This window comes from Lissotriton helveticus, chromosome 3_1 (assembly GCF_964261635.1).
Source record: "Lissotriton helveticus chromosome 3_1, aLisHel1.1, whole genome shotgun sequence".
Lineage (NCBI taxonomy): Eukaryota > Metazoa > Chordata > Amphibia > Caudata > Salamandridae > Lissotriton > Lissotriton helveticus.
The window spans coordinates 426,000,843-426,013,707 of record NC_136061.1 but is presented as its reverse complement, the minus strand read 5'-3'; the positions used below and the strand labels follow the sequence as shown (position 1 = coordinate 426,013,707).

Genomic DNA, 12,865 nt, shown 5'->3' with positions numbered 1-12,865 from the left:
GCGGCTGGTCATGAGTGCAGCTGCACTGTGCCTCATGACGAGCTGTGCTCGTCATGAGCAAAGAAGAGGTTAATAGGCTTGTTAGTCCCTCCTTAGTACCACCTTGTCTTCATTTGTAGCCTCCCATGAGGATAGGCCCATTTACTTCTGTGGTTACAATGTACGTCTTTTTTAGTATATGAGCACTATTTTCTTTACTGAGTTTCTCCTACTGCAAGCATGACATGCTATCCTGCAACATTCAGCATGCCTTGCATGCTTTCACTTTCCAAGCAGCCCGGGACAATGGCGGACAATTCTTTGAAATTAAATAGGTTTCGCATTTACAAGAGTTTGAGCTACTAAAATTGTAAGTGACAATGCCTTTTATATATGTGTTAATTATCAAAATAGATAAATAAAAGCCATTGTCATTTACAATGTCAATATCTTAAACTCTTGCAAATGGGAGACCTATTGTATTGCAAATGCTTGTTTGGTTTCGCCTTTGGTAGAGACATCATTGGTCCTGCTCTAAACGCAGCATTACTTGGAAGAAAACAGTCAACTTTAAACAAAATTCCTGCATTTCAGTGCCATCTAGTGGTCACCAGAAAAACTACAGCAGAATTGTGGAAGATAGCACTATCGATCTGGAGAGACTACTATAAATAATAGGTCTTCCTCGCTAGTATATAAAGGAAGTGAGACTGATTGGCATAGCCAATGATGGATCTGTGATTTTCTCTTCAGGACCATCGGGTTTTTACTGGTGGTTTCTAATAGGAATAAAAGCAGTGATCAATTTGTAAAAATAAATGTGAGGGCCCTCGTCAAGAGGCCACTGCAGCTTGCACCACCAGTTGCACCTGCCAGAGTTACCAATGACAGCACCAACACACTAATAATCATCAGACTCTTAAAAGTGTGACCATTCCAGGCCGTACAAGGTATAAAAATAGCCTGGGTGGTAGGTATTGGTAATTTTGTATTGTGTATTGAATTAATAAATAGTTGTTGTGCTTCTCTCTGCATTAACTGACAGAACCACCCTGTGCCAGACTGTCATAAGTGCCAGTGTTGACAATTAAGTGCCAGTGCCGAGCACCGGAATCCACTGGCTCAAATTAAGCAAAATTAAAAGCACATCAGGCCACCATACTATCAAGTCTAAATAGGGTAGACTGTCTGATGTACTTACACTGACGGCCTCAATCCCGACAGGCGGTTGTGTAAAGTATACACGGGTGAAACCAGTGGGGGCTCTACCAGTAGAAGCCTGCTAACGCTGACAGGGCACCATTTTGACAGGCAGGGTACTCCATTACACTTGTGTCGGAGTACCCAGTTTGCCAAATTCTCAATCAGAACTTTTGTTAAAAGAGGTGAAATATACTCTTGAATCTGCTTCCAATCATTAACAGGGTTTTTGTGGAGAGGGAAGCAAGCAGACAGAACGTATTACCCTGAGCTAAAAGAATATAGAAAACAAAGTTAAACCTTTCCGGCCAGGGCAGACAAAACCTACAAATTATGATGAGCAAAAACCTAAACATAACTGAAAAGATTGAGCAAAACCCATGTGAAAAGAAATACACATTAAGATACAATTGATTAAATCTAGGATAGACTACAGGATACTTTAAATCAAACAAGCATAAACCTGAGAAGCAGATGGAAGGTCCATTCGTAAAGATTCAAAATTAGGAATAGAGAATCCAAGATGGACTTCCCTGCATCAGCAGTTACAGCTCAAACTTGGTTAATTAAACCCGTCAGCTCCTGGTGCCATCACAAAGAAATGTTTCTTTACTAAACCTCGTATTGATGTTTCGTCCATACCTGCCCCCGCCCCATGAATAATGTCTGCCTTAGTTCTTGTTTATGGTCAGTTACTCGTTTAAGGTCGTCGTATTTTCAAATCTGCGAACTAAACAAAAAATTGTTTGCCTAACATCACATCCAATCGAACGACCCAGCGACACTTGACAAAACGGAGAAACTGGAAGAAACGGAGACTTGTCCTACGTCACACCGAGTGTCAGTAATGAAAAACTTTGGAACTGGGGACCCTGGTTTAAGTCTCAGTGTCGGCTCAACATCCTATTATTCGGACAAATCACTTAATCTCCCTGTGCCTCAAATAAAAAAAAAGAAAACATTTAAAAATATATATATATATATTTTAAAGAGACCCCCGCATCAAAAGAGGGCCCCGGACAAACTTGGATTCTGCTTTTGTGGTATTTTCTGTGCCCAGGGTACTGGGAGTACCGGGACCCACCACTGGACCTGGCAAGCAAATGGGCAGTGTTGGAGTATTGTACGCCACGTAGGGTGAGCTGGACTTCCGGATCTACCCCTGCTTAAACGCTATGCTGGGACTCGGTGGAGGTGCGGTTTGGGGAGCTGAGGAGACGCCGGCATTTTTAATATCAGATGCAAGTATCCCGTGGAAAAGTGTATTACTTACCCTCGCAGTTTTCCCAGAGCAGCCAACAGCATTCTGGGACATGGAGTACTGATGCATGGGGCGTCCTCCATTAAGATCAGCTGAGAACACGAACTTTTGCTGCGAGGGGGCGGAGACTACTGACATCATGCAGGTGGGGCAACCGGTATTAAAACCATGACTAACGCCCTATTCCTGCTTAAACCATTCTGGCGCTGAAGAAGGCGACAGAGATCGCCGAAATGCATTCGCCCTGCAACTGAATTTGGTTTGGTTTTACTTGCAAATAAAGGACGTCTCCACTGCCTCCCCTGCTGTGGTCTCTTCTTCTTGCCTGTGGAGAAGGTTCTTTGCATATATATATATATATATACACATACATATAAACATATATATATATATATATATATATATATATATATATATATATATATATATATATATATATATATATATATATATATATTCCAAATACTCCCTCCAAGGAAAAGAGCAGAGGCCACACGGGAGACTGTTAGAAGACACCTTTAATGGAGTGAAAGCGGCATAATGCATTTCGCCCTGGAACGGCCTTCTTCAGATGCTTGTGTTACAGGAGGCATTGTAACACCAAGAATTTCTATGTCCAGCAACATCCTCATTGCATGCTCACTCACCAAGTAGTAGTTCATTGGAACTACCAGTCCCAGGATGCCTCAATAAACCGGGTCGGTGCTGCGGGGGGGGGGGGGACAAGGATATTTACAGTCCAAATGGAAATGCGGGGTGCGGGACATCCGATGGTGAGATGAACTTGCCAATTTCCTGTTCAAATAATGTCCCAGGTGCCTTCTCCGGTCCCCAAACACCGCTTCAGCCCCTCATACCAGGTCACAAATACGGCAGAGGCAGGAATGTGAATACAACCTGCCCCACGTTTCACTGCCTGACTGTGTCCTGATTAGCGAGGCGGGCCACAGACTCCCGATCCCTCGGAGTACAAACAAATCTGTAGATGCAGCCGCCAGCAATGTCGGCAGCCAACTTGGGAAACGGGGGCCTCTGAATCACGTCACCAGCTGACGTGAAAAATATTCCAAATACTCCCTCCAAGGAAAAGAGCAGAGGCCACACGGGGGACTGTTAGAAGACACCTTTAATGGAGTGAAAGCGGCATAATGCATTTTGGCCTGGAACGGCCTTCTTCAGATGCCTGTGTAACAGGAGGCATTGTAACACCATGAATTTCTATGTCCAGCAACATCCTCTTTGGTGAAGACCCGCTCCGCCCCCTCACTGCATGCTCACTCACCAAATAGTAGTTCATTGGAACTACCAGTCCCAGGATGCCTCAATAAACCAGATAGGTGCTGCGGGGGGGGGGGGGGAACAAGGATATTTACAGTCCAAATGGAAATGCGGGGTGCGGAACATCCGATGGTGAGATGAACTTGCCAATTTCCTGTTCAAATAATGTCCCAGGTGCCTTCTCCGGTCCCCAAACACCGCTTCAGCCCCTCATACCAGGTCACAAATACGGCAGAGGCAGGAGTGTGAATACAACCCGCTCCAGGTTTCACTGCCTGACTGTGTACTGATTAGCGAGGCGGGCCACGGACTCCCGATCCCTCGGATATATATATATATATATATATATAAATGCAACCTGGTGTAATGTATTGGTGCTCATGTAAAGATTGGGATTGAGTTTGCGCTATAAAACCGCAGAAATCTTTATAAATAAAAATGTAAATGTTTGTTTGTTCAAAATCGTAAATCTCCGAAAGTTCTTCACCGATTGCTTTGAAATTTTGACACAACGTTGGATTCGAATACGCGCGTGGTTTTATATACACAACGTTGTATTCGAATACCCGCGTGTCGAATATGCGCGTGATTTTGATCGAAAGCCCGAACAGACACATAAAAATATCAATGTTCGTTTGTTCAAAATCTTAAATCTCCGAAAGTTCTTCACCGATTGCTTTGAAATTTTGCCACACCATTGGATTCGATTAAGTTCATGTTAATATATAGACAACGTTGGATTCGAATAAGCGCGTGTCCAATACGCTCGCGTTTTTAATCGAAAGGCCGAACAGACCCTATCGATTTAGTTGCTATGCAACAACTACAAGGGACGCATAGAGACAATAGTCTACATATATTAGGATAGACAGTTGGTGTCAGGATGGCAGACCGGGAAGTGGGTGGAGGGAGGGGGGAGGAGTTGGTTCACTTTGCAACATTAAGAAGGGACGCATAGAGACAATAGTCTACATATATTATTTAGGATGGACAGTTGGTGTCAGGATGGCAGACCGGGAAGTGGGTGGACGGGAGAGAAGTTTTTTTCACTTTGCAACATTAGCGCATGTTTATATATACACAACATTGGATTTGAATACGCACGTGTCCAATACGCACGTGTTTTTAATCGAAAGGCCAAACAGACACTATTGATTTGCTTGCTGCGCAACAACGACAAGGGCGCATATAGACAATAGTCTACATATATTAGGATGGACAGTTGCTGTCAAGTTGGCAGACTGGGAAGTGGGTGGAGGGAGGGGGGAGTAGCTGGTTCACTATCCAACATTAAGAAGGGACGCATAGAGACAATAGTCTACATATATTAGGATGGACAATTGGTGTCAGGATGGCAGACCGGTAAGTGGGTGGAGGGAGGGGGGAGGAGTTGGTTCACTTTGCAACATTAGCTCGTGTTTATATATACACAACGTTGGATTTGAATACCGGCGTGTCCAATGCGCGCGTGTTTTAATCAAAAGGACGAACAGGCCCTATCGATTTGCTTCCTGCGCTACAACTACAAGAGCCGCATAGAGACAATAGTCATAAAAACATATTGTATACCCACAAGCATTGTGAAATTAAACACATTAGAAACGTGCTTGCTCTTTTCTTTCTCTTCTTTAACCAGACTGAGCCACAGCAACGCGTGGCCGGGTACAGTTAGTATGTAAATATTGTGCGTTCATTCTGTCTTCCCGCTGCCAATAGTTGCAGGTCACAGCAGGAGTACTGCAGTACTCTTGGGACATATATACATTGTTGCTAATCACAATAAATAATGTTCTGCTCATGCATGTAGGTATTGCCCCAATAAACGTGTGGAAGTGCTGCCACATTAAAAGTAGAGCAGCCCTGTTGCAAAGTTCTAGAACGGAAGGTGAAATGGCGAAATGTGCCGTCGCAGTGACTTTTGTATAATTATAGAATTGCCGCATTAGCACATAATCCATCATCTTCCGCATAATCTGCAGATTTTAACAATCAAAAAGTATTTGTTTCTAGCCCAAACATTTCAAAAGTTAGTAAAAACTCAGAGGCACGTGTTCCTGGGTAGTGGAGGGTCCTTTGAAAAGGTTGACTGTCACCTTTCTGTTGCTTATTGATATATTTGTGAGTCAAACTGGTACTAATGGGGTACAACCAATGTCCAGACAGTGTTAACAAGTTGTAAACATGACAAAATAAAGAAGCAGTGCCGCATAATGCCTAATAATTCGCCTTCTCTTGCACTGCCTCATTGAAAGCAGGGCGGAGCTGCAGTGAAGTGCTGGAATTATGACGCAAAAGGTATCGCAGTGCTGCTGGGAAGAGGTTCATTTCAAGGAAACAAAAAAAAGCCCCATCTCAAAATGATGTTACTGCTCCTATTTAAGTACAGAAGTGCTTTTGAAGGTGTCTTCCTGCTCACACATGCTGGTGCTGTGCCTTTAAGAAGATGACGGTTCTGCCGAAGAGTGCCACTAGCGCCCCCTGTAACACACCGCAGTCGTTCGTGGAAGCTTCAGTTTCACACCATAAAGTAGATGGCGACCCAGCAGCAGAGAGGTGTGGGCACAGCCCCCTTTAAACGACTGCAGCTCGGCCGAGGAGTCCTGATACATGAAAGTGCTGCAGCCCGTCTGAAAACCGCCTGTTTGGGCCTAATTACTGTCTTCCAGCACGAGTCACGACCGACCGTGAAGAATGGAAGTGTCTGCGGGGTCCCAGACACAGCACTGTTGTCTGCGCATTAAGAATACTGCAGCCCTGATGGGAAGTGCTGGCCCTGATCAGGGAGTAGGGTTGGTGCTGCACCACCGAAGGTCTCACACTGCTTCTCAGTGCTTTACAAAGATGCATCTGCGTGCAGGCACTCATTATTCCAGAGCAGCTGCTGCTGGTACTTCCCCGTTCATTGGAAGCACTGCATCCCTGCTGAGATGGGCTGCTGCCCACTGTAGCAAATAAAGCGTGCCCGTTGGCAGTGTCTGCCCACGTTAAGCGCTTGATACCATTGCAAGAACTGGTCAGTATGGTCATCAAGTACTGGACAATATATAGCCGTCAGCCCAGCCATCAATAGAGTCATCCTTCTCAAAGTAATAGTGGCTTCCTAGTGCTTTGCAATTGAAATATATTTGAACTGAAGCTCACTTACCACTCACAAGCTGGACAAAGGCCAGGGCAAAGATGAGCATCTTTGAGCAGGTGTTGTCCTTCAGCGACCCCCACGGTTGTGCCTCTACGTTGTGTTCTGTCAAGCGCTAGCCTAGAATGTAAGTTCATTTTTCTGGGGCACGGGTGGGGAGATGGTAGAAGGGTATGGGTGGTTTGAAAACCGAAAGGAAGTGACTAAGTGGGCTGTTGTTTGTACACGGCACCTTTTCACACCAGTGCAGCGGTGGAAAGGCTCTGTCAGCAAAGAGTTGAATACAGCAAAACGTGGAGCCACTTGTTTCTTTCAGGTTCACTCACCGCCAGCCGACATACAATCATACCAAGAAACAGAGGTGCTTACCGGCACCTGAATGATGTCAGTGTAGAAAGAAAGGTGTATTTTCAATGTTTTGCTCCAGGCCTTAAAATGTGAACCAGGTCAGCGCTGTAGCAAGGATGCCATAGACTCTCATGCAAACAAGGAGAATCCCAGTCTTCTCCACTGCTGATTAGTTAAAACATCTCCCGCTCCTAGCGGGAAGTGAGAGGAACAATGCCTGTGTGAGTTTCATTGGCTTTGATAATGTTTTAGCTATGTTGCAAATGGCTAAGACTAATGTAAAAAAGCTGTATGAAACAGTCAGCGTTGTCTGCGTTATAATGCTATTTTTCTTTTCCGCTGTGCTGCACTGAAGCTAGTGCTACTGTATAATATGGCTAAAAAACATTGACAAACCCAATAAAATTCGCATAGGCGAGCCCTATTGGCTTTTTCAACGCTTGATATGGAATGTCTTATGGTAGGTTCTAAGTATTGATAGTGTTTACAATGACTGAGGTGCTGATGTTATAGAATGGAGAATGCCTTTGCCAAGGTGTTAGCGTGCCCAGATTCAGAAGCATTACAGGACCATTCAAAAACTGTGAAAATGTGTTATATAAATGCTCTGCATGTAACATACGTTGTAGGTTGACAGCAAAGTCCAATTGGTCACAGCTTTTATTACAGTGATGCTTTAGGCTATGTGTTAATTTGGGTGCAATGGTTACAAAAGAACCACAAAAGTACTCCTCACTGCTTGTTTTTTTTAACAATATGTAGCAATAATCAAAGTTCATTGGGTTTCCTAGACCTGTTGGCCCCTGTGCCACTGCACCTGCTGCTTATTACAAGAGACAACGGTCCCTTTAGAAGGAGAATCAATGAATTGTAGCCAAATTAGCACAATGACGACTGGCTCAGTCTGTGTCTAAAATGACAGTATCAAGAAATTTAATCGCAATAAATGACAAGAATTTGCAATGCAATAGGCCTTGCATTATAAAAGTTTGAGCTATTAGCATTGCTAATAATAATGCAACACCAATAGCTCAAACATTCAGTAATGCCAGACCTATTGCATTGCAAATGCTTGGTTTGTCTAAAATGGAAGATGGATTTAATGAATTTGGGAGATGTGTAAAACTGAACTTGTAGCCTTACTCTTTACGTCCAACTGTGTAATGGTAGGTGGATCGTGGAGACTTGGTATAAAATATCTAGAAATTAAGACATGTAAACAACCCCCTCTTTGTGTGCGGAAGAGCTGAAGTGAAAGGGGTGCAGCAGTCCCCAACACACATTATTTATTCGGTCAGCAAGCAGCCGGGGCAGACCGAAAGAAGGCAAAGGAAAGCGCACAAATTCATCAAACGCTTCTTGCTTGGACATCACTGCTGCAATCGATAGTTCACGAGGCAATCAGGCTCTGTAATTGTCATCAATTCACCTGGCAGAGATGCCACCGTCTCAGGGACGGATCAATGCTATCAACAATCGCAAAGGAGACATCAAGGAGAGGGGATGCAGTGCCCATAAATCAGGCATGCGGGTTGGGGGATAATGAGAGGAGGCTGTCCCTGTTTCTATAAAGGAAATATCAGTTCTGCACTTATGCGCTCTGCACGTTTGGCCTGCAAACACGACCTCAAAATGGAAGCATAATGTCCCTCCCATTGATGTAGGGGACTTAACTAACACAAGTGTAAACTGGCACTGAAATAATACACGGTTTTACCTCAATCAACTAATAAACTGATCAGGTGTGGACCTACAACCTTGAAATCAAGTCACTCACGATCCTCCCCTGCCACTGGTCAGACCATTTCTTAATTTCTTTCCTTCTCCTGGTCCCCCCCACTGTCCCCCGCAGCCGTGGCCCTAGCCTCTTGGCCCGCAACTGGAATAAAGCAGATCTCGACCTTTTTCTTTCTTCTTTAACATCTTCAGCTCCGCCCGACCTAGGTTCTCTAGACTCCCAGGAAGCCGCTCTTGTCAATTGGCTGGAGTCTACCAGCGACAAGGTCGCCCCTCTTAAGTCTATCAGAATTAAACGTCCTCACGACGCACATCGCTGGTTTTCAGATAGCCTTAAAACCTTAAAACTGGGACTTCGCCAAGCCGAGCGTCGCTGGCGCAGAAACTACGACCCCTCAGAAAAATCTCACCTCTTAAAATTATCCAGAGAATACAAACAGGCAATTTCAGCGGCCAAAACTGCCTACTTCTCCACAAAAATTCGCAACTCTGCGCAAAAATCCAAGGACATCTTTGCTATTGTGGAGGAGCTCTCACACACGGATAGGGCGACCATCAAACCCCTCCCATCTCAGGTACTTTGCGACTCCCTCAACTGTTTTTTTACTGACAAAATCAGCAAAATCAAAAATAGTATTTCCTCTGTTGCCCCGCTGCCATCCCTCCCGGAGGCCGTCCCCCTTCTCAATCCCCTTTCCCTGACTCAGCTTCCCCCCATACCCGAAGCAGACTTCCTCTCCCTTCTAAACAAAGTCTCATCCGGTTCCCCCACAGACTGCTGCCCTCCAGCGATTCTCCGGGCCGCTTTTTCGGCCTGTCCTGCCCCTCCACTGGCCCTCCTGAACAACTCCCTCTTGCTCGGTGAGGTCCCCAGTCAGTTCAAGAACGCCGAAGTGGTTCCCATATTAAAAAAAAACAACGCCGATCCCACGGTTTTGGGCAACTTCCGTCCCATCTCCCTTCTTCCTTACCTGAGCAAGGTACTTGAGACCCATGTGACCAGCGTCCTCAGCTCCTTTATTGAAGACTCCAACTTCCTAGACTCCCAGCAAGCCGGGTTTAGACCTGCCCATTCGACAGAGGCGGTTATCCTCTCTGTTATGGAGGAACTTCGTAGAGGCGCTGACTCCAACATCAGTCAAGCCTTGGTGCTCTTAGATCTGTCGGCAGCCTTTGACACGGTCGACCACACCATCTTAGTCGACCGTGTCAAAGAGGTGGGCATTAGTGGGACGGCCCTTAATTTGGTTCGCTCCTTCCTAGTGGACCGCCATCAATCGGTCCGTCTTTCTCAGTTTACGGCAGACAGGACGAGGGTCACCTGCGGCGTTCCGCAGGGCTCTTCCCTGTCACCCCTTCTTTTTAACCTGTACCTCACCCCCCTGATCCGCTCCCTCCGTGGCAGGAATGTCACTGCATTCAATTATGCAGATGACATTCAGCTCGTCTTCAATCTCGACTCCTCGGATGAAGCGGCTCAAGATTTCCAGTCCACCCTCTGCCATATCAGTAATTGGATGGGCGCTCATCATCTTAAACTTAACCCCGACAAGACGGAGCTCGTTCTTGTCGGAGGCCCATCCAATCCCTGGAATTCCACCTTCTGGCCCCTTTCTCTCGGCCCCCCCCCCCGCCCTGCTGACAAAGTGAAAAGCTTGGGGGTTTTCATCTCACAGGACCTCTCAATGAAGCACCAGGTCAGTGCTACTGTGTCCTCCTGCTTCTTCCAGCTTAGGAAGATTCGAAAAATAGCTCATTTTCTGACCACTGAAGCCCTCACCCTGGCACTGCTGGCATTAGTCATCTCTCGGATTGACTATGCCAACGCTCTGTACGTTGGCATTTCACAATACCAAATTAACAGACTGCAGCTGATACAGAATCAGGCAGCTCGCCTGATCTTTCACCAACCTAAACATCATCACGTTCGCCCCCTCCTCAGGGCCCTTCACTGGCTTCCCGTTTCAGAGCGCTGCAAGTTCAAATTGGGCTGCCTGACTCATAAATCTTTGGCCGGCATCGGTCCCTCCTTTATTTCTTCACTCCTGCACCCTTACGTTCCCTCCAGGCACCTCCGTTCCTATTATCTCGCGCTCCTTCAGACACCTCGTTTTAGGCGCAAAAACCACGGAGGTCTCAGATTCTCCTCTTTGGCACCTTCATTCTGGAACTCTCTTCCGTTGGAACTGAGACTCTCTCCCTCCTACCCTCACTTTAGGTCGCGCCTTAAAACTCACCTCTTCCGTAGCATCTACACATAAGCTACCCTCTCCTCGCCCTCTGCCTCTCTCCGAATAAAGTGAATAGCGCCAAGAAACCGTCCGGTGTATGCCGCGCTTTATAAGTAATTTTTACATTACATTACATTACATCTACTTTAATCCAAGAATTCAATCCTGAGTTGCACCAAACGGATTCAGACTGCGACGTGGCTGATATACAACAGATCTCGGCAGCACGCGCTCAACCCACCGAGCATGCCCCCTTTGGATTGAGGGATGGAGATCGCCTTCTACGTTGTACCATGGGCAGGCTGTCCTGTCATAAAATGGGTAGTGAAGGATTCTCCACGTTTACCTCTGAACAAATTTCTTCTCAGTAAATATGTAGAAACACGCATCACTGTGACAGAAACCACCACATAAGCAGCCTTTGGTTTAGGCGCTTCACGATCTGTGGGTAAACCATTCAGAGGCGTGGGAGCACCCGCCTGCACTTTGCCCTGGCCTGTGCTCGCCAGTGGAGAATTCTTCATCGAACCAGGTCGGATGGACGTTGTCCACATCGCTTCCTGCTATGGGCTGCAGTGAGTGCTTCGAGGCTCGTCTAACGTGGACCTCCCGAACCCAAAGACGCAGAGAGGGCCTCTCGACCCACAGCCCCTTCTGATGCAGGCCACCTGATGGACATGGGTGCTTTCACGTTCCTAGTACTTTCTCAAGTCACTCTAATACTTCTATTTTCAAAATGGCCAAAGACTAGCTCTACTCTTAGCGCCTAAAGCAGAAACAGGTACTTGTAAGTGTAAGACCGTGTATCTGGGTCTGACAGTATATCATTTGCCCATTGAGATACAGTGTCTTGCCCAGGATCACATATTTAGTTTAGCAAGGAATCTGAGATCAGGGGCTAGGATTTTGATTCCACTGCATTCAGAACCTACCTCAGTGAAGAATTTAAACCTAACTCCCACAAACCCCGCTGTGCTCAGGCCCCTAAACTTCCACAGAGCCCACAACACACCCGCCACATGCCAGCCAGCTATGGCCTGGGGCATGCAGTCTCAGTGAAACCATAGGCATGGCAGCCACAAATACATATTACAGAATGTTTTGTTCTTTTTAGCCACTTCACTGCCCCGCCCCCACATTCGATGACCACATGACCATTGCACTCTGGATCACAGTTCCCATACTTTGCTTTATACACTTAGACTGCTGTCTTAAACCTCATGCTGGAAAAGGTTGTAAGTCAGAAATTGCTCTCAAAAACATTGTCTGACAAACACTGTGTCCTAAATATTGTTTACAAAACTAACACCCAATTGGGTGTAGATTTTCTATAATTTTTTACAATTTTATACAGCGCGAACTCGACCTGAAGTTATTGGAGCGCTTTTTATGAGCACCAGTCACGTTACACAAAGAGACATTCATTTTTGGTAGACACAGGTGATTAAGTGATTTGCAGAGAATCACAGGATGGTGAGGCAACACCGAGGCTCGAATCTGGTTCCCGAGCTCCTAAATCAGCAGCTCTGGCCATTACGCCACATCCTCCAGTTGGCAATATTTTTGCAAACTAAATTCAGAACAAAACATTCTTGTCAGCCTATACTTAGTTCACAATGTTCTGGCTCCATTCTGCTGGGAACCACCATCATGTGAACCATGCAGTGACCTTGCACAGGTTATTATCCATACCGC

The 12,865-nt window shown here is 45.9% G+C and overlaps 1 protein-coding gene across 1 annotated transcript in view; it reads right to left on the bottom strand.

The window, feature by feature from the left end:
• ICOS (inducible T cell costimulator) overlaps nt 1-6,997 on the bottom strand; it is a 61,904-nt gene extending 54,907 nt beyond the window's left edge. The window contains exon 1 of the mRNA XM_078683631.1: nt 6,864-6,997. Coding sequence (XP_078539757.1) covers nt 6,864-6,903 — 40 coding nt within the window. The 5' untranslated portion in view covers nt 6,904-6,997. The remainder of the gene's footprint in view (nt 1-6,863) is intronic.
• Nucleotides 6,998-12,865: the final 5,868 nt, after the last annotated feature.